We start from the raw sequence: 22432 nt of genomic DNA, 5'->3' as shown, positions 1-22432 counted from the left end.
ATCGGGCAACCAAAGGTCTAGAATCTAGATTCCCAACCTCGCTGGTTTAGGACGTAAGATGTTCCCCAAACTTACACCTCTAAACTCCCAGCGTTTCCCCCTCCCCTACCTTACTCCTCCTCCTCCTCCCTCTCCCCTCCAATTCCCATGGCCAAGTCATCCATCAAACTATTAGCGTCCTTCAGGCAGATCAATCAAACTTACCTACCTCTTACCTATACCTCGAAATTCTCCCTTTCCATCCTCTAAAATATCCCTCTCCTCCCTTTCAAAAAAAATCCCTCTCCCCCTTTCTGAAAATTTCCTCTTCTCCTTCTCTCGTGTCTAAAATCACCCCTCCCCTCCCTCTCTCATGTCTAAAACAACAGGGTGTCCACCAGACTGGAAAACCGGGAAAAGTCAGGGTATTTGATTTTTTCTTCACTTAGTAGACACCCTGATTAAGGGGGGGAGGAAACATAGTTGCATAACAAGGGGAATGTTGAAGAATTAAGGAAGAGATTGAAAAATCGCGTAAAACGCGATATTAAATTTATTTAATCCCTCCGCTTCTCCCCACGCGAGGTCCGGACGTTTGACTTGGCACCATTTGGCAAATGTTTCGTTACACGATCTTTTCACCTCTGGTTCATGATTGGAAGCCGCCCCACAGGGTTTCTTTCTTAGTTCAACCTTCAATTTATTACTTTTATTCAGGAAACTCTTCATATTACCAACAGTTGTCTTTGGTTTGTGAATGGCTTTATTTCTCTGCGCCTCAACTTTTCTATTTTTGTCATTTTCGTACAGTTTTATAAAGTTCAAGTCTCTACTTTTGGCAGTTTTTACTTCCTTTCGCACTATGCTTTTCCCTACTTCCAATTTCCTTTGATTTTCACTTTTGTCGACATTTTTTGGTTGTCTTGGTTCACCACGGGAGTCATTTTTGTTTGCAGAGTTTCCAGTGTTGTGTTTACTAAACGGTTTCAGCGTTTCATTGTTGGGCAACGATTTCATGAGAAACACGTTGTTTCTGACGTACGGTGGGACGTACCAGTCGGGCATATTGACCGGTGTTTTCACTTTATTCTTCACTTCATTCTTCAACGATTTCATATGGATAGAGCTTTTCACTTGTATGTTGTCCTTTTCCAAAGATTCCTTATGGATAGCGCTATCTTTAAGGGGTGATTTTGACGTGAGATGGATCGCTCCTTCACGTTCATCATCATGACGAGGTGATTTCATGGCGAGTTTCATGGTGGCTTTTTTCTTCAGATGTTTGTGAGTTTTCCTCGCGAGTTGGGGACGTTTTACTGGGCACCATTTGGTAAAACTTTCGTTGTACGATTTTTTAACCTGAGGTCCATGATTGGTCTACTTTTGGCAGTTTTTACTTCCTTTCGCACTATGCTTTTCCCTACTTCCAATTTCCTTTGATTTTCACTTTTGTCGACATTTTTTGGTTGTCTTGGTTCACCACGGGAGTCATTTTTGTTTGCAGAGTTTCCAGTGTTGTGTTTACTAAACGGTTTCAGCGTTTCATTGTTGGGCAACGATTTCATGAGAAACACGTTGTTTCTGACGTACGGTGGGACGTACCAGTCGGGCATATTGACCGGTGTTTTCACTTTATTCTTCACTTCATTCTTCAACGATTTCATATGGATAGAGCTTTTCACTTGTATGTTGTCCTTTTCCAAAGATTCCTTATGGATAGCGCTATCTTTAAGGGATGGTTTTGACGTGAGATGGATCGCTCCTTCACGTTCATCATCATCACGAGGTGATTTCATGGCGATTTTTTCAGGAGGGCTGAAATTCTTTGAGCTGGATCCAGTTTTCTGTAAGGCAATAGCTTGAAGATATCTGGAGAAAGCAGATGGACCGTCTTTGTGTGGTAGTTCAATGCGTTTGGCAGGAACTTCCAAATTGGTACTTGACTCAGGAATAGTCTCTCTCGTTGTTGGGTTGGCACGCTTCCATTTCGACAGCATTCCCTGTACCTCGGATTTTGTCAGTGTAAAGTGAGCCTTCTCCAAATTCCTGTCCTCTTTGATCACCAACGGTTGAGGCGAGATTTTCACCGTTGAGTTCTCCAACGCTGCCACCTTATTGGTCTCGTCCTGAGGACTATCTGTTTCGTTCTGACTTCGAGGGTGTTGAATCTCCGCACAGGAGGTTGCAAACAACAGGTTCCACATGGTTTTTCACAAAAGTCGATCGTTGTTTAAAATGATATACAGGAGATTTCAAACAACGGTTCCATGTTTTTTTCACCCATGTTGCTCGTTGTTCCCTGATTGAAATGGCAGAGAGAAAGCCGTATTTACTAGGTATGTTTTTTTTAAGAGGTTTGACAGAGGGAACTGTACCTGCCATGGTCAGCCACGCGAAACGGTTGAGGCGAGATACTACAATATGATTCCCGCCCCGAGCGAATTTTATCCTGAACAGGTAAGGGTAATGTTACACCAAGCGCGATTGCAATCATTTTTCCACAAACATTGGCTTGCAAACAGCGTTCGTGTGTGCGCGGATTTGATCCGGCTGCTGTCGGTTTTTCAGGTAATGTTACACCAAGCACGCATTGTTTGCAAATGTTTGCAAACAATGTGCGCTGATACATCGGATACTCGATATATCGAAGTTTAAAAACATCGATGTATCGAACATCGATGTTTTCGTCTCGATGTCCCAACCCTAGGTAATGCTACACCAAGCACGCATTGTTTGCAAACGTTTGCATAATGGTGTAACATTACCTTAACGTTCGTTCTCGAAACGACTAGCTTTCTCCTGTCCTGTTTTAATTCTTAGACATTTTTTATTGGGTTTTTGAGAAGATACTAGTTTTATTAGCATAAGAATCATATTGATCATTGTTCAGCTTTAGAGTCTTTAGACCATTCTAATGGATACTTCCCCCACTGCAGTATTCAACCTCAGTACTTCCTCTTTGACATTTTCAATTGGGGCAAGATTGGTCTTCTTCAATTGGCCTTTTTCCATATTTTCAAATCTCAACTCTTTTACAGGTGTTGTATTCTTCTTAACACTTCTATTTTGGTGTTTACTTTGTCTTCTTTTCCTTTGTCTTTTGTTTTTGACACCATTCCCATCCTGTTTTGGTCTTAGGTTCTTTCTTGGTTGCTTCTTGTTTTCAACTTTTGGCTGTTTAAATAATTTACCCATTTTCCCTTTCTTATTCTTCAGCTTTTTGGCGCTTTTCTTCTTGCCCACGGTTGGTCGTAGTTTCCCTCAACTCTTTTACAGGTGTTGTATTCTTCTTAACACTTCTATTTTGGTGTTTACTTTGTCTTCTTTTCCTTTGTCTTTTGTTTTTGATACCATTCCCATCCTGTTTTGGTCTTAGGTTCTTTCTTGGTTGCCTCTTGTTTTCAACTTTTGGCTGTTTAAAAAATTTACCCATTTTCCCTTTCTTATTCTTCAGCTTTTTGGCGCTTTTCTTCTTGCCCACGGTTGGTCGTAGTTTCTGTATCCTGAAGGGGTTTTCTAGACTGGTTTGTAGAATATTCGGTAGCATTTGCTTTTGAAGCAGTCTGATGGATTTGTTGGGTTTTTTCTTCATCAGATGTTTGTGAGTTCTCCACGCGAGGTCCGGACGTTTCACTTGGCACCATTTGGCAAATGTTTCGTTACACGATCTTTTCACCTCTGGTTCATGATTGGAAGCCGTCCCACAGGGTTTCTTTCTTAGTTCTACCTTCAATTTATTACTTTTATTCAGGAAACTCTTCATATTACCTACGGTTGTCTTTGGTTTGTGAATGGCTTTATTTCTCTGCTCCTCAACTTTTCTATTTTTGTCATTTTCGTACAGTTTTATAAAGTCGCTCCTCAACTTTTCTATTTTTGTCATTTTCGTACAGTTTTATAAAGTCCAAGTCTCTACTTTTGACAGTTTTTACTTCCTTTCGCACTATGCTTTTCCCTACTTCCAATTTCCTTTGATTTTCACTTTTGTCGACACCTACTTTTGACAGTTTTTACTTCCTTTCGCACTATGCTTTTCCCTACTTCCAATTTCCTTTGATTTTCACTTTTGTCGACATTTTTTGTTTGTCTTGGTTCACCACGGGAGTCATTTTTGTTTGCAGAGTTTCCAGTGTTGTGTTCACTAAACGGTTTCAGCGTTTGATTGTTGGGCATGATTGGTAGCCGTCCCACAGGGTTTCTTTCTTAGTTCTACCTTCAATTTATTACTTTTATTCAGGAAACTCTTCATATTACCAACAGTTGTCTTTGATTTGTGAATGGCTTTATTTCTCTGCGCCTCAACTTTTCTATTTTTGTCATTTTCGTACAGTTTTATAAAGTCCAAGTCTATACTTTTGACAGTTTTTACTTCCTTTCGCACGTTGCTTTTCCCTACTTCCAATTTCCTTTCATTTTCAATTTTGTCACATTATCCCATCAGGATAAAATCCGCCCCGGGCGGGAATCGAACCCGCGGCGTAGCGCTTACAAGGCAGACGCACTACCAACTAAGCTGGCACTAGGTATGTTTCATCTCCACTTTTGATCAAACTTTGTTTCTGTTAATTTGTCTTGTTTTCTTCTTCTCCTTTTTTCTTTTTCTTCTTCTCTTCCTTCTTCAACATGTTCTCCGCCTCCGCTGTCTTTTAATTTCCTCTCCCCCATTCTCCTCCCACGTAAAAACCGCGGAAAAAATGTTAATTACAAAAATGTTTTCCAATAAAGAAGTCGAACCCTAACCTCCCCTCCCTCTGTGGGGGGGGGCACTCATTCTCCCGTGGGGGTTTTTGTTAAAAACAAAAGACTGGCGCTAAATTGGCTTTTTTTTTCGTGAAAATTCCTCTTTGTGAAAATTGTAAGGAGTAGAAATAATTTTTCACAAAGCGAGAGCTGATGCTGTGTGCGTGGATTGCTGAAGGCGGTTTAGCTTCTTAATTTCCTTGGTAAGTTGGTTGGTAAAAATCAGTAAGACTAGCCACTCACTATAAGGTATCAGACCTGACAGACGGACCTTGTCTGGCTAATGAAAAAAAAAAAAAAAAAAAAAAAAAAAACTTGAAAATCGTTGGACGATTTTTATCTTATTTTGACATTCATCCTTTTTACTTCTTCTTCTTCTTTTTCTTTGCTTGGTGATAGAAAATGCCCACTTTTTCAAGTTAAATTACTCTCTTGTAGGTACCTTGTGCTCAATGCACATGTTCTTATAATTATGAACACAGTACCTCACCTACGCATCAGGGTGTGTTAGCAACAAAAAAAAAAAAAAAACTTGAAAATCGTTGGACAATTTTTATCTTATTTTGACATTCATCCTTTTTACTTCTTCTTCTTCTTCTTCTTCTTCTTCTTCTTCTTCTTCTTTACTTGGTGATAGAAAATGCCCACCTTTTTCAAGTTAAATTACTCTCTTGTACCTTGTGCACAATGCACATGTTCTTATAAGTATGTACACAGTACCTTCCCTACGCATCAGGGTGTGGTTAGCAACATTGTTGGAGTGTCATAGGACTTTCATGTTGGCAACATTAGAACTTTATTTACAAAATTCAAACACGTAGGTATTTTGCATGCGTTCAACGTAACGTAGGTATAAGTACAACACTTGGAAATGTTTGTCATCAGTGATTATGAGAATATGCCATCATACATATTAACATATGTACATAATAATGTATATTATGTCTGGGGGATCAGGGTGTGTTAGCAACATTGTTGGAGTGTCATAGGACTTTCATGTTGGCAACATTAGAACTTTATTTACAAAATTCAAACACGTATTTTGCATGCGTTCAACATAGGTACGTAGGTATAAGTAAAACACTTAGAAATGTTTGTCAGTGATTGCCATCATAAATATTAACATAATATGTACATAATAATGGGGTATATTATGTCTGGGGGTTAAAATGTGTCTGAGACATTATAAAATTCTAATCACCGTTGCGCGGTCCCATAATGGTCTTAATAACATAATAACTAATAACATTATAACACATTTATATGAAAAGTCTGACTTCATATTAAGTCTTTACGTGCATATGTAACACAGTGTGTAACTGTATGTTCTAAAATCCTAAATGATATACAGGAGGTTGCAAACAACAGGTTCCACATGGTTTTTCACAAAAGTCGATCGTTGTTTAAAATGATATACAGGAGATTTCAAACAACGGGTTCCATGTTTTTTTCACCCATGTTGCTCGTTGTTCCCTGATTGAAATGGCATAGAGAAAGTCGTATTTACTAGGTAGGTATGTTTCATCTCCACTTTTGATCAAACTTTGTTTCTGTTAATTTGTCTTGTTTTCTTCTTCTCTTCCTTCTTTTTCTTCTTCTCTTCCTTCGAATTCCCAAAAGTTGCTCTGGTTTTTCGATTGCAAAAATATTTCAACGGGTTAGGTACTTCTGGTGTTCTCGTGTTGAAAGTATATTGTGTATGTTCTCGCCCATCTGATGAGTAGTACCGAGTTACGTTGCCGTTCTTACTGGCAGGGTTCTTACGTTGGAACGCCAGATTGTTTCGCGTTATGAAGCTGAAGGTCTCGTGGCGTCTCTTCAGATCTCGTTTGCCCGGACTATAACGGCGGGAGGTCCGGCAGCTTTTCAACCGATTCATAACGGATTTGGCCAACTTTATAACGTCGGTAACTTCATAACTTCGGTAAATTTAGTACCGAGTTACGTTGCCGTTCTTACTGGCAGGGTTCTTACGTTGGAACGCCAGATTGTTTCGCGTTATGAAGCTGAAGGTCTCGTGGTGTCTCTTCAGATGTCGTTTGCCCGGACGGCGGAAGGTCCGGCAGCTTTTCAACCGATTCATAACGGATTTGGCCAACTTTATAACGTCGGTAACTTCATAACTTCGGTAAATTTATAACTTTGGTAACTTTATAACTTCGGTAACCTTTGTAGGTTTTATACTGGAAATTTGACTTCGCAGGAGTTAAAAGTTAAAATTACGTAGTCGTGCGCGAAAATTTCAGGGAATGATTTCGGTGAGAAAACAGGCTGATACCTATTTTTTTTAGCCAAAATACTTTGTTTTAGTTGTAAAAAAGAACATAGAAATTGACAAACAAGAAAACAATATTGAATATCAAGCAATGGAAATTAGTTTGATAAAATAACAATTGGAATAGTGTGGCATCTAGAATGTTTTTCCGGAAGACGTCTGGCAATGTCTGGTTAGATCTGATTTGAATATTCAGAATAGATGATGATACTTCAAGTGATGGCCTCTTGATCTTTATTACCGATGGCCTTTTTAATAAGTTTCATTCGTCAGTAGCGAAGGGTGAACTTATAAAAGGGAAAGACATAGAAATTGACAAACAAGAAAACAATATTGAATATCAAGCAATGGAAATTAGTTTGATAAAATAACAATTGGAATAGTGTGGCATGTAGAATGTTTTTCCGGAAGACGTCTGGTAAAGTCTGGTTAGATCTGATTTGAATATTCAGAATAGATGATGATACTTCAAGTGATGGCCTCTTGATCTTTATTCCCGATTGCCTTTTTAATAAGTTTCATTCGTCAGTAGCGAAGGGTGAACTTATAAAAGGGAAAGGGGATTCTACTTTCAAGAGGAAGAGGGGCAGGTTTAGCCTAGTGGTAACACGATTGCTTGATATGCAGAAGGCCCCGGGTTCGAATCCTCCATGGTGGGATTCGAATTCCCAAAAGTTGCTCTGGTTTTTCGATTGCAAAAATATTTCAACGGGTTAGGTACTTCTGGTGTTCTCGTGTTGAAAGTATTGTGTATGTTCTCGCCCATCTGATGAGTAACATACTACGGGATAGGCATGCTACGACACAGACCACAGGAGTCTAATGTAGCAGTTGTTTCATTGCTACGAAATGCAAACGGCGATTAAACAGTTTTCTCTCTCTCATATTAGCGTATGGGCATTCTACAACACAGACCACACGAGTCTAATGTGGCAGTTGACGGTTCTCAGCAGGCGGGGTTACTTAATATCCACCACTGCTATCATCTTGATGGGATATTATCTCAAATATTTAGATCTTCACTTCAAACGTGAAATAAGATTCCGGAAGATGGAGGGTCATTCTGTTCCGTTGAGACTTTTCAAGAGGGACTTTGAGTGGTTTCTCAACTACTTCCGTCTTCTCTTCATCATCTTCTTCTTTCTCCTCCTCCTCCTTCTTCTTCTTCCCTCTTCTTCCCTCTTCTTCCCTCTTCTTCTTCTTCTTCTTCTTCTTTATCCTCCTCCTTCTTCTTCTTCCCTCTTCTTCTTCTTCTTTATCCTCCTCCTGCATATCGTTCTATTACTCCTACCTATTTCATTTCTTCCTGGTTTTCTTTTTGGTCTTTTTTTTCATTTCGTTCTCCTTCTTCCTTCGAGAGAGAGAGGTAGAGAGAGAGAAAGAGAGAGAGAGAGGGAGGGGGGGAGAGAGAGACATGAGAGAGAGAGAGACATGAGAGAGAGGTGGAGAAGGACTAAAGGAGGAATACGAGTACATAGTAGGAGGAGAAGGAAGAGGAGGAGGAAGGGAAAGAGTTAAGAGGGAGGGAGAGGGGGAAAGACTGCAAAGTTGAAAATTGAAAAATGAATTTCTGTTAAGATGCAAAAAAAAATTCTCTTTTCTTTTTTTTCCTTCGGTTTTGTGGAAAGGGCGAGACAGAAGATGAGTGTATGAGTTAGTGAGAGAGAGAGAGAGGATTTTAAAACTCAATGCAAAATCATCGAGAACCCAAATTCGTCTCTTGAATTTGTGGTCTTACCCATCCATATGTGAATCAGGATCGACGTTGCTTAACTTCAGTGATCTGAGAGTAGTGCCAATGTAAATAATGAGAAATTTATTGACTTCATTTTTAAATTTGATCACTTCGATTTCTCTTAACATCTCTCCCACAGGGCCGTAGATATTTTATTTTCCGTCTTCTACTATGGGGTGGACTCCGGCGAAAATTTGAAGACGAAAAATTTTCGTATTTTTACGAGACAAAACAAAATCCACATCTCGTTTCGTCCTTTTCATGAATTCCCCCGTCTCAAATGTGCATCACCATACATATATGAGAGACAAAAGCTTTCTGTCTACAGGTGTTGATTGTTGAATGGTGGGAGGAATATATTTTCCCCACCTCCCTGAAATTCAACGGTTGATTCGTATTCTTCATTCTAATTTATTTCAGGAGTCCCTTATGTGTTTTTCTCCCTTTCCCATGTGTTTCTTCCCTTTCCCATGTGTTTTTATCCCCTTTCCCATGTGTTTCCCCCCTTTCCTGTGTGTGTTTCCTCCCTTTCCTGTGTGTTTTTTCCCTCAGTTTCCCTAAAAATTTCAACCCCATCCCCCCAAAAGAAGTTTTTACACATTTGGAATTTTTACATATTCTTCCTCCTTTTTACCTCTTTCCAATCCCCCTCCTTTCTTCCTCCATTTTCTCCCTCTCCCCCTGATTCTCTTCCTTTTTCCCATTTTTTTGTGTGAACTTTTCTTGAATTTTAAATTTCTCACCCCTTTTTGTCCACCCCTCTTCTTTCTCGAGGAATAAAAATGAATAAATAAGTGGTGATGAACTGGTGACAATGGGAGGGAAGGGTTAACGTCAGGTTGAGTGAGCGCGAAGGGGTTAATTTAGATTAATGAAGGAATTGTATTACCTCTAAAGATAAGTTGAGAAACTTGGGAGAGGGAAAAAATTGGCCTTTTTTGCGTCTGCTGGAGTCCCCATCCCCCCAAAAGAAGTTTTTACACATTTGGAATTTTTACATATTCTTCCTCCTTTTTACCTCTTTCCAATCCCCCTCCTTTCTCCCTCCTTCATTTTCTCCCTCTCCCCCTGATTCTCTTCCTTTTTCCCATTTTTTTGTGTGAACTTTTCTTGAATTTTAAATTTCTCACCCCTTTTTGTCCCCCCCCTCTTCTTTCTCGAGGAATAAAAATGAATAAATAAGTGGTGATGAACTGGTGACAATGGGAAGGATGGGTTAACGTCAGGTTGAGTGAGCGCGAAGGGGTTAATTTAGATTAATGAAGGAATTGTATTACCTCTATCTAGATAAGTTGAGAATCTTGGGAGAGAGAAAAATTAACCTTTTTTGCCTCTGCTGAAGTGGAGGTAATTTTTTAATTCCTTTTCTTTCTAACACTAAAAATTCTTGGAAAAAAAAAAAAAATGCCTGAAAATCGTAAAAATTGAAGTAAAATTCTTTGTGTTCTAATATTTATAATAGACTCTGATCCAATGTAGGTGGGTACATTTTTGTATCCTAGATACAAAAGTATTGAACCTGGCTCCTTAGAACAAACTACTAACTTCCCTAGAATCAGCTCTGGTCTCAGGTGTTAACTGCGGAATTACAGATTCATCATTCAGTTCCCACTACACATCACAGATAAATAGGTCGCACTATCCTTTGTTGAAGCATTTTCTTTTTAAAAAGATGGAAAAAAAAATCAGCTCCTTAGAATTATGAAAAGCATGCTCCTTCGGATTTCCACTTTTGAAGCGTTCCATGTCTCAAAAACAACAGACAAGTCATGAAATGAAAAATGTAACAAGATATTCACGAAAAATACATGAGGAAGTGCAAGGAAACATTAGAGAAGAAGAAGAAGAAGAAGAAGAAGAAGAAGAAGAAGAAGAAGAAGAAGAAGAAGAAGAAGAAGAAGAAGGAGGAGTAGAAATATGAAGAAAACAACGCAATATTATACAAAAAACCCAAATTAAAGGCTCGAAAAAAGGCAGGCAAATAGCTTATTTATTAATTATGAACGGGGAAAAAAACCCTGAAATAACAGACGATAAAGTTCGAAAGGGGGATGAAAAATCAGAAAAATGTAATACTAAATACTTAATTAAAAATTTCGGGAGAAAAATGGAACCCCCTTAAGTAATTTTGAGAATGAAAAGGGTAAAGGGGGTTAGAAGTGTAGTAAACTCCAGAAAATTACCTATAAAATATTGCCTAATTTGCTTGTAAAAATTTGCTCAAGATCTGCCTACTCAATTTTCAAGTTACAGAAATCAGGAAATGAGGAAAGAAAAATATCAGGATACTTACTTGGAAAATGCTGAAAATCGAAAACATTGTCAAAATATTGTTGAATTATGAAGATTTCAAGATTTTGAAGACAGATCATGTTGAAATGAAATCTCCCCCTCCTTTAATAATATTATAATAATAATAATAATAATAATAGTGCTTATTTATACTGCTCGCATAGGACTGAAAAGTCCCTTTACTCCAGCAGTAAGCTACTACTATTATTGTGGTCAAATTCTCAAATTATATTGAGGATAAAATTCTATACCTCGGCTGGGATTGAACCCACGCCCTCCTGTTTACCAGCCGAGCGCCTTGACCACTACACCACCGAGGCAAGATTTAAATCCATTTTATAGCCCTACTTTTACTTACCTCGCAGATGAATAGATGATTTTATAGCCCTTACGATGTACTTGCTGAAATGTTGACCCCTTTTTAAACTCAGAAAAGCTATTTTTATTTTCTACCTATTACATTTTTTAGTTCCGGCCAGTAATTAAAAATACCTGCCTCAGAACGTGCTTTTTTTAGTCGGTCGGAATTTTCATGTCTGCCTATAGTTTTACCCCTTGTAGAATTCCCTAAGCACCTATGTACTAAACAACATGATAGAAAAGGTTGTATAGCAGATACAAAAAGACATCTTTCCTTTATTCTGCTATCGCCATTCGGCGAAAGCTAAAGCCGCTACAACAACAACAACAACAGACGGACCTTTTCAGGCGTATACCTGTCAGGTCTACCTATCAGTATCAGTAAGGCCGTTTTCCATGCAGACATCACTCTCCAGCTATACAAGTAGTTTTCCTGTTAGGAGTCTCACTTAACACACACTGCCCTCACTTTCTCTCCCTCTCTCTCTTTCTTAAGCCTTTTAATTTTCTTTCTTGTGTGAAAAAATACTCTCTCCTCCCATCCTCCTTCTTCTACATTTCTCGTCCTCCTACTTCTCCTCCTCCTTCTCCCATCCTTCCTCGTACTTCTGCAAAAAATCTGGTGTGAACATCACACGACTTTCCTTGTCCTATTGAATGATGCTTATTTGAGCGTTCTTTTACCCTAACTTTTACAATATCTCTAACCGTATCTCTTACATTACTTTCCTTCCTATATAGGATAAGGAAAGTAAAAATTAATATCGTCGGCCTGGCAGTATCTATTGATGGGTAGGAGTTGGGATGGTGGTGGTCGTGGTGGTGGGTGGGGGTGTGTATATTACGTTCTTATAATTTTCAAGTCCCGACGAAAAGATTTTAATAATTAAAAAGCAAAGCGCCAACCATCAACAACAGCCATCAAGCGGAGAAGAAAAAAACAAGAAACTCCGCCAAACTCTATTAAAAATGTGAACAAAAGAGGAAGAGAGGGAGGAGGAAAAGAGGAAGAAGGTGGAAAAAGAATCAAGAAGAATAACGAAGAAGGGGTGGGAGAAGAATAAAAGGGTTTATACGCTCACCAAAAATCTTGGGGTGGCGAGAGGTTAATGGGAGGGGCGTTTGGAGGGGAGGGAAATTGGGAGGGGAGAAGGGAAGGTCGTAAAAAAATATATTATGGCCTTGTCAGCCTGAGGGAGGGAGGAGGTAGGGAAGTGGGCATTAAAAATGCAAAAATTAGGGTGGGAGAAGAATAAAAGGGTTTATACGCTCACCAAAAATCTTGGGGTGGCGAGAGGTTAATGGGAGGGGCGTTTGGAGGGGAGGGTAATTGGGAGGGGAGAAGGGAAGGTCGTAAAAAATATATTATGGCCTTGTCAGCCTGAGGGAGGGAGGAGGTAGGGAAGTGGGCATTAAAAATGCAAAAATTAAAAGAACAAAAATCACAGCCTTTTTATAATGAGAAGGAAAGTTATGTTATGGGAGGAGATTGAGAGAGAGAGAGAGAGGTTGGGAGAGGGAGAAAAGAGAGAGAGAGAGAGAGACTGGGAGAAAGCAACATACCTAGGTAATCTAGTTATCTTTCTATCTTATACCTACAAGTACATCTTAGGTATAATTTAAAAAGAAGAAGAAGAAGAATAATTCAATTCAATTCAATGCAAATTTTCCATATTTGTTTAACAATTTTTAATTACATAATAATACATCTCCTAAACTAAAATTAAATTCTATGGAGATGGTTTCTTTTCTTTGGCCATCATAATTATTATGATATTACCTCCCAACATTTCAAGAGCAAATATATGCAAAATAAGAAGAAGAAGAAGAAGAAGAAGAAGAAGAAGAAGAAGGAGAAGGAGAATATTAGAAGAAGAAAAATTAAGAACTAAATATTCAGCGGAAAAACAAAAAGTAAAAAGCGGCGGCCCCCCGAGTTCTTTCTATAAAACCTCTTTTCCTCCAAAACGTATATGCCCTTATGTTGTTGATCTTGCCAATATGTAAATGTAAATGCTCAATGCAAATAAACCTTTCGTCTTTCTTTTCGGTAAATGGAGAAATTCAAATATTTCGAAAAATTAGGGAGAAAAGAAGGAGGAGGAGGAGGAGGAGAGAGAGAGGGAGAGGGAAAGGTATTTTTCCTTTCCCTCCCCTCTCTCTCTCTCTCTCTCTCTCTCTCTCTCTCTCTCTCTCTCTCTCTCCTATTTTGAGTAGCGAGTATGAGAGAGTATATATATTATCACAAAATAATTTTTCGTTCCCTGAGAGACTTTTTGACTTCCAGCTATCAACGCTACGAAAAAAAAAGCTCAAATACCTACGTCTCCATTGAACTCTAAAAATTTTACAAATCATGAAACATGTATTACAAAATACATACGCAAGAATTTGCAAGCACTTACTATTGAACTATAAACGAAAAACAAATTATGAGAAAAGATGGATGATAAAAAGTTTAATAAATACCTACGTAACTGGAAGAAAGCTAAATAGGTAACTACCTAGAAAAAGTAGAAAGCTTATATACTCGTAGGTAGGGTACCTATATCTGAACAGCTAGAAATTCTAAAAAAGTATTGAAACGATTACCGTGTAGTTTGAATCTGAGATCAGTAACTTGTAACATACCTGTAACAGAAATAAACATTTGGTTAATAAAATACAAGTAACAATTTTCACTTAAGAGCCCACAAAAAATATAACTCGGAAGAAAAAATTGGAATTTTCAAAAGTGCTTTGGAAGACTTTTTCTAAGCCTTTGATGGACTCGGAAAAAAGAAAGAGCATATCAATTAAATCATGAAGTTTTCAATCATATTTAATGTCATTTAAAAAAGGAAATGAAATTCTAAACGAGCTTACTAAAAGCTTCAATTTCGAATCATTCAATCGAACGGTCAAACCTTTTAAGGACTCATTTCAAGGATCAACTCTTGGCCCCTTTAATAAAAAATGCCAAGAAAGGAAATCTTGCGATATCCCTATCAATTCAAAATTAAACAAACTTGAAGCGGAAGATTTTTAATTAATATTGAGACGAGAAAGAAAGGGGAGGGGGAAAACGGAAGAAAGGGGAAGAAGAGGAGAGAAAGGGGGAGAAAAAGGAACAAATTTACAGATTTTTAAACAAACTGAAAAAAAAAACACTTGATTTTTTTTGGTCCGTCAAATCAAGTTCGAGAGGAATAAAAAATATAAATAATTTAAAACTTTGGGATGAAAAAAATCTTTATCTTAACTTTTTATTTTATTCGACCCTTCAAACGTCAGAGTGGATTTTTCTTCTTTTTTGATTGAAATTTGCCAATCAGTGTTTTTAGTATTGATTTTAATGAGGCTTTAATGTCCATTACCTGTGATTGATATTATTCAAACCTGATTTATTTATTTAGGTTTGATAGAGGGAACGGTAACAACAAATAGGGTCTTATCGTCCCTAAATCAAAGAGAGAAGGAGGACAGGATAGGAAAAGCCAGCCGTTCTGAGAACGAACCATCTATCTATTTTCTATAGGACGAACTTCGCCCTTGGTAGGATTCAATCCGCTACCTAGCGCTTGCAACCCAGGTTCACTACTCTCCAAGCTAATAACTAGGGCCTAGGCCTAGAGTTACCTCAGAGATGTTGTTCTTGCTGATAGCCTCACTATTCTGGGTTAGAACATCCTGAGCACTGGCCGTTCCATTAGATTGAGTATGCACTATGGTAATGCCGGGAAGGAGAGGGTACTGGCCGTCCTGGCTAGCGTGCAGGCGGTCTACCATCTGGGCGGCGACGGGCTTCATGCAGGTCAGGTAACCTTTGGTGGCGCGCTTCTTGAACTAAATTAATTTTAATTCGACGTTAAATCCAGCGTAAATGTTTGCTTTTTTTACCGCAGATAAGGTGGTTTGATAATTCATATTTCGCAAATCAGAATTGTTTCACATGCATAAATGAGACTCTTCCGCAACAGTGATTGGCCATCAGATGTTCGGTTCTGTTTAGAATTGCTAATGTTTGTAATTATTCGCAATTTACTCTAATAGGGAGTAATTAATGTTGATGCGCGAATCAAAAGTTATTCATCTTTCGTACAAGTGTGTAATATTACATGTAGACGGTGAAATTACTCCGTCTAGGAAAAAGCTCTCCAAGTCTTTTTTCTTTCTATTCACCTCATTGCATCTCAATATTATCTCTCTCCCTATCCTCTTCATTTTTGATTAATGATTCCCTTTTATTAGCCTCCTTCTCCTCCTCCTCCCTTTCTCCTCTTTCTCCTCCTTCCCCTCCTCCTTTTTCTTCTCCTCCTTCTTTTCCACTTCATTCTTAATTTCATATTTCCTCCTCCGCCATGTTAAGTTAAGTGTATAATTATGTCGATTAGGAGAAGGAAGAGTTTCTACTATTTCTCCGATTAGGAGAAAGATTGGAAAGAAGGGAGCGATATTTTTTTTTTTCTTTTTTGTCTTTCTCTTTCGTTCTTTAAGTTTGATTATTTCTGTTAGTTATTTTTCGTGTGTTTATGTATTTCCGAAATTTTTTGATCATGCCTTCTCTCCTATCTATACTTCCCTTGGAATGGAATTGTACAATGAACTCGGATATCTTATAGTGCCTACTTATAAGCTGGGGCATTATCAGACTTTAAAAAACATGATTTTTCTCTTACCACCTCCAATTCTTTCCCTTTAAAATCTTGTAAAAATAGAAAGTAAAAAAAGAAGAAGAAAAAATCCCACCCTTCTCCCTTCACCTAATGCGTCTCCCCCTCCCTTATCTAATTCATCCCTCCTCTCTCACCTAATTTCCCTCTTCTCTCCTAATACGTCTCCCTCCTCCTAATATCTCCCTCCAGAGATAAAAATTCCCGCCGTGGAGCGATAATTTCTCCCACCAAAGGTGTCGCACAAAATACACAATCTATATGCTAATTCACGCTCATAAGGTGAAAATGTAGGAAGGCGTATGAGAAAAAAATCCCGCAAAATAAAGGCAAAAAAAAAATGTTAGTATTATAATAAGCACATGATTTTTTCCTTCTTTTTCACCTCGTCCTTTTTTTCCTTTCACACTCAATCTTCTTTACCTCCATATTAGTATCTCCCTCCCCCTACCGCTTCTCCTCCTCTTCTTTTTCTCTTCCTCCTCCTTCTCCTCTTCTTCTTACTCCTCCTCTTCTTCTAAATATCACAAATATGGGTAAAAGAAAATAAGGCTGTTTATTAATTCTACCCTCTTCTTTCTTCCCCTCCTCCTCCTCCTCCTCCTCCTCCTCTTCCTCTTCTTCCTTCTCCTCTCCTCCCGCCTTTCTCAATACCTCTCTATTTTTTACTCCCCATATTTATTTTAAAGAAATCTACATTTCAATATCATACTGCGAGAAAGCGGAACAGGAGGAGGAGAAGAAGAAGAAGAAGAAGAAGAAGAAGAAGAAGAAGAAGAAGGAGGAGGAGGAGGAGAAGAAGAAGGAGGAGAAGGAGAAGCAAATGTATGTGGCAGATTAAATATTTAATTTTACAATTTATTTGTAAATTTCTTTTTTTTCCGTCTTTCATTTTTTTCACTTTTTTTTTGCGTCAGGAGGAAAAAAATAATTGAACGTGATTTTTGACTTTTTGTAAGGGATGGATGGAGAGATAGGAAGAGAACGAAAGAGGAAAGGTAAGAGGAGGGAAAGAGGGTGGAAAAGAGATAGAAAAAATTAAAAAAAAAAAATATTTATTTCAAAAGATATGAAGTTGCTTGAAATAATATATATGTTTACTAGCCGAAATCCCGCTCCGGATTTCAGCTAGTAAATCCTTAAGGCATGGCCGTTCATATCACTCATCCATTTAGTGGTCTTGCTCGGCGTAGCTTAACAAAAACGAACCGGAAAATAGCCTATAACCTTCACGGGAGTGCAAGCAATAAGTTGACAAAGTTTCATAGCAATCGGATGAGCGGTTTGGCCAGGCATAAAGTTCGAACAAACAAACACACACACATTCATTTTTATATTTATATTAGATAAAACATTTTCGATTCTTCTTGAAATGTTTTGGTAATGTGGTTTTCTGGATTTGAAGTTGGCTCGTACTTTGGTTTGTACCTACTGGACGGTTTCGGTTCTAAATTCCAGACGTGTACTCGAACTAACGCCCTCCAGACCCCAAGTCCACTGTACTAACCATACTGATAATGAAACCATAGGGTCATAATCACAATCCATTGCACCCTGCAAAAATTAAAAGAACAAAAATCACAGCCTTTTTATAATGAGAAGGAAAGTTATGTTATGGGAGGAGATTGAGAGAGAGAGAGAGAGAGACTGAGAGAGAGAGAGGTTGGGAGAGAGAGAGAGAGAGAGACTGAGAGAGAGAGAGAGGTTGGGAGAGGGAGAAGAGAGAGACTGAGAGAGAGAGGTTTGGAGAGGGAGAAAAGAGAGAGAGAGAGGTTGGGAGAGAGAGAGAGACTGGGAGAAAGCAACATACTTAGGTAATCTAGTTATCTTTTTCTATCTACCTACAAGTACATCTTAGGTATAATTTAAAAAGAAGAAGAAGAAGAAGAAGAAGAATAGAAGGGATCCCAAAACGGATATTTCCAACCATTTCCCGATTTTGAAAATTTGGACCGATTGCAATACTTTCATTACTAGTCTCCGCTATACTGTAGTAATAGAAAGTTAAACGAGCTTACTAAAAGCTTCAATTTCGAATCATTCAATCGAACGGTCAAACCTTTTAAGGACTCATTTCAAGGATCAACTCTTGGCCCCTTTAATAAAAAATGCCAAGAAAGGAAATCTTGCGATATCCCTATCAATTCAAAATTAAACAAACTTGAAGCGGAAGATTTTTAATTAATATTGAGACGAGAAAGAAAGGGGAGGGGGAAAACGGAAAAAAGGGGAAGAAGAGGAGAGAAAGGGGGAGAAAAAGGAACAAATTTACAGATTTTTAAACAAACTGAAAAAAAAAAAACACTTGATTTTTTGGTCCGTCAAATCAAGTTCGAGAGGAGGAATAAAAAATAAATAATTTAAAACTTGGGGATGAAAAAATCTTTATCTTAACTTTTTATTTTATTCGACCCTTCAAATGTCAGAGTGGATTTTTCTTCTTTTTTGATTGAAATTTGCCAATCAGTGTTTTTAGTATTGATTTTAATGAGGCTTTAATATGTCCATTACCTGTGATTGATATTATTCAAACCTCATTTATTTATTTAGGTTTGATAGAGGGAACGGTAACAACAAATAAGGTCTTATCGTCCCTAAATCAAAGAGAGAAGGAAGACAGGATAGGAGAAAGTGAAACCTGCCGTGGCGATAATATCTATCTCTCTCTCTCTCTCTCTCTCTCTCTCTCTCTCTCTCTCTCTCTAAGCACCCTCTTCCATTTAACATGATAACTATCTCTCTCCCTCTCTCTCTCTCTCTCTCTAAAATATTTTAAGATGTGATAGTTAGTCCCACCACTTCCAACTCCTCCCCCTCCCCCTTCTCTCCTATCCCTCATTCTTTTGCAAACCCTTAGGTCATTTCCCTTTGAATTACAGTAAGGAGAGAGAAAGAAAAGGGATATAAATATATTTTGAAGGGTTCCATTTGAGAAAAGGTAAGAGAGAGAGAGGGAGAGAGAGAGGGACAGAGAGAGAGAGAGAGAGAGAGAGGGAGAGAGAGGGACAAAGAGAGAGAGAAAGAGAGAGAGAGAGAGAGAGAGAGAGGGATAAAGGTAAGAGTCCCGTGGGAAATATTCGTTAGATTTCATATTATTTACTATCCTTTTCTCCCCTCTATTTTCTATTCATATTTTGCATGTTCCCTACCTTTTTGACCTTTTCCATCTTGCTCTCTCTCTCTCTCTCTCTTTCTCTCTCTCTCTTTCTCTCTTTCTCCCTCTCTATCTATCTCTCTCTCCTTATTTATTTCTTTATAGTAACTATCTATAGCGCGGTCAAACTTTCTTGACTTGGCGGGGCGGGACTTAATAAACTATCTATGGGCCTAAATTTTAGGGTATTATCGTGCAGAGGTATTTTTTGGTCACCTATATAAGAGTCTGCTGTAATATACAGTCAGCAGTACTGTCATGCCTACTTCTGGCTCTTGGTCTTTTAAGGGATGAATAGTTCATCTTTATTTTATTAAATAAAGAATAAAGATGGAATAAAAATACCAAAAAGATTATTTATTTGAGTGCCTGTCAGTCTCTTCTCCTTTTCCTCTCCTTCCTCTTCCTCCTCCTTCTCCTCCTTCTTCTCCTCCTCCTTCTCCTCCTTCTTCTCCTCCTCCTTCTTCTTCTTCTCGTCCTCCTCCTCTTTCTTCTTCTCCTCCTCCTTCTTCTCTTCCTCCTCCTCCTCTTCCTTCTCCTCCTTCTTCTCCTCCTTCTTCTCCTCCTCCTCCTCCTCCTCCTCCTCCTCCTCGTTTTTTCACTTCTCATCAGTTATGTCGAGTCACTTCTGTCCACCAAAGTCCTAAAATGGGTCTTCCATCTCATTTAGTGGGTATGGGAGGGGGAAAAAAAGTTGAAAAAAACTTTCAATTTACCCCGCACGCTGAATTATGCACAAGATAACCATACCTTCAGATGCTTATTTTAAAACGAACCTTAAAACGTTCACCCCAGGCGAGAATCGAACTCACCTTTTTTTATCCAAGAGTCTATATCTTATCTTATCTTATCTTATCACTAAAAAAATCTCTTCTTTACTCTCTTTTGGTTTTCTCCATTCTTCCTTCGTCCCTTTCCTTCTCTCACTGGAGGCACTAGAGAATTGCTCTTAATGAAAACGAGAAATAAAGAAAAGGAGAAAGAAAAAGAAGAAGAAGGAAGAAGAAGACGAAGAAGAGGAGGAGGAAGAAGTAGAAGAAGAAGAAGAAGAAGAAGAAGAATAAGGAGGAGAAGAAGGACTACAAAGGCAAGAAACCAGTGGCAAAGGTTCTCCTCCTCCTCCTCCTTCTCTAACGTCACCCCAGTGTAATTACATAATGTAAATAAATTTTAATTATAAAAATAAATATTAAAATAGAGAAGAAAGAGAAAAGAAGGAGCTGGAGGAGAAAGAAAAAGAAGAAGAAGAGTAGGAGAAAGAAGAAGAAGAAGAAGAAGGAGGAGGAGGAGGAGGAGAAGAAGAACCAAATGGGGAGCCTTTTATCCTTTGAAGATGACACCTCGAAATCTCGAAAGGGGTGACATAAAAAAAAGAGAGAAAAGAGAGAAGAGTTACGTAGTTTTTTCTCTTTATTTTCTGTAGGGGGGTCTCTTGTCTCTTAGCTTCCTTACTAGCTCTTACAGGATGGAATAGGGCACCTAATGTGACTTTTGGTAAATTTTATTAGGGCGATAAAGCCAGCCACTATCAGGTAGACCTGACAGGTACACCTGATCAGGTCCGCCTGTCAGGCCTACCTGATCGTGAGTGGGTCAACAGGAGAAAGTCAGACCATTGCGGGTTTCGCGACGATAAAGTAGAAACACACTACTCTCACGTCACGTCAAAGTTTTCCCTTAACACTGAAGGTAATTACGACAGCCACACCCACTATCACGTCACGTGATCTCACGTTAAGTCTATTTTACTGAGGTTACTGTGAAGGTCCCCAGTATGTCAGGAAGGTAAAAAGGTTAAAGAGAGGGTAAGACTTTAATGTAAATACAAAACTTAAAAATGTAAATGTAAAAAAAACCTCGCATAATTAATCTCACTTAAAGCCTTTAATTTTTTCCGCCCTGTTGAAACAAAGGAGAGAGCTCCTTAGAGCTTTCATCTTCATAATATAAGATACATAATATAGGGAGGTAGGGGACATAATTTAATATAGGTATACGAGTACCTACCTACTTCCCAAAAGAGAAAAACATCTGAAGACAATTTAAGAAAGAAAAATCTGGTGTGAACAGCACATTATTTTCCTTATCCTATTGAATGATGCTTATTTGAGTGTTCTTTTACCCTAACTTTTACAATATCTCTAACCGTTTTGTCCCTATACCTAGCTGAAAACCGCCAAAAGACGGTCAAAACCGCCAAAAAGCGGTCAAAATACCGCCGACCGCAGCAACCATCTCAACCAAATGTTTTGTGTTGCATCCTTGTCCCTTTTGTGAACTACATATCAAATTCTCTAGCTTATACCGTTCCCGAGATATTGTTAAATTACACCGAAAACCGCCAAAAAGCGGTAAAACGCCGCCAACCGTTGCACCGATCTTAACCAAAAGTTTCCTGTCGCATCCTTGTCACATTTGACAGCTACATACCAAATTTCAAGTCTCTAGCTCTTACCGTTCTCGAGATATTTTGTTTACAGACAGACACACACACGGACCAATGGCTGAAACTTTGGATTTAGGCTCTAGGGACCTCAAAACGTGTTTTGACACTAAAAACTGACCATCGAAAATTTGACCCGATTACATTACTTTCCTTCCTACAGGATAAAAGCGGTCCAAATACCGACAAGCGCAGCAACCATTTCAACCACGTTTTGTGTTGCATCCTTGTCACATTCGTGAAATACATACCAAATTTCAAGTCTCTAGCTCTTACTGTTCTCGAGATATTTTGTTTACAGACAGACACACACACGGACCAATGGCTGAAACTTTGGATTTAGGCTCTAGGGACCTCAAAACGTGTTTTGACACTAAAAACTGACCATCGAAAATTTGACCCGATTACATTACTTTCCTTCCTATAGGATCATCATCAAATCTTAAGTCGTTCCGTCCAAGGGTACGGGTCGGCTGTGTACAAAGCCTCTCCACCATATTCTATCATTATATTTCTGATGAATATTGATGGTGTTTGGATTTCCTATAGGATAAGGAAAGTAAAAAGAGAAGCACAAAGAAGAGAGGGGAAGAAAGAAGAGAAGAAAAGAAAATTGAAGAAAAGAGTAGAGGAGGACAAAGAGAAAAAGAAAAGATCTGGATGGATGCCTCAGGTTGCCTCAGTAACTTTGTGAAGGTCCATATTGAATGTAGAGATAGAGAAATAACTGTTACACTCAGTGGCGTAGCGTGTATGTATGGCGTGTATGGCGGCCATACAACTCAAGAGCCCACTCTAATGC

General features: G+C 38.5%; 1 protein-coding gene across 1 annotated transcript; it reads right to left on the bottom strand.

Moving 5' to 3' along the window:
* Positions 1-489: 489 nt before the first annotated feature.
* On the bottom strand, positions 490-4397 carry LOC113466745. Its single transcript, XM_026822408.1, has 2 exons — positions 4158-4397; positions 490-1354 (listed from the first exon to the last, which is right to left on the bottom strand). The coding sequence occupies exons 1-2, from the start codon at positions 4226-4228 to the stop codon at positions 490-492; spliced, it is 936 nt and encodes a 311-aa protein (XP_026678209.1). The 5' UTR covers positions 4229-4397.
* Between the last annotated feature and the right edge of the window lie 18035 nt (positions 4398-22432).

The sequence above is a fragment of the Diaphorina citri genome, unplaced genomic scaffold (genome assembly GCF_000475195.1).
Source record: "Diaphorina citri unplaced genomic scaffold, Diaci psyllid genome assembly version 1.1 scaffold325, whole genome shotgun sequence".
Lineage (NCBI taxonomy): Eukaryota > Metazoa > Arthropoda > Insecta > Hemiptera > Psyllidae > Diaphorina > Diaphorina citri.
Note: the sequence above shows the minus strand (reverse complement) of the source record. Positions and strands in the feature narration are given on the sequence as shown.

What these genes read in the sequence shown, in the direction of transcription:
- LOC113466745 (XM_026822408.1), bottom strand. Translation starts at nt 4,228, where the DNA reads ATGAAGAGTTTCCTGAATAAAAGTAATAAATTGAAGGTAGAACTAAGA. An exon ending in AAACCCTGTGGGACGGCTAC is followed by an intron (nt 1,355 to 4,157) that starts CAATCATGCCCA and finishes CCAAAAGTAGAC; the next exon opens with CAATCATGGACCTCAGGTTA.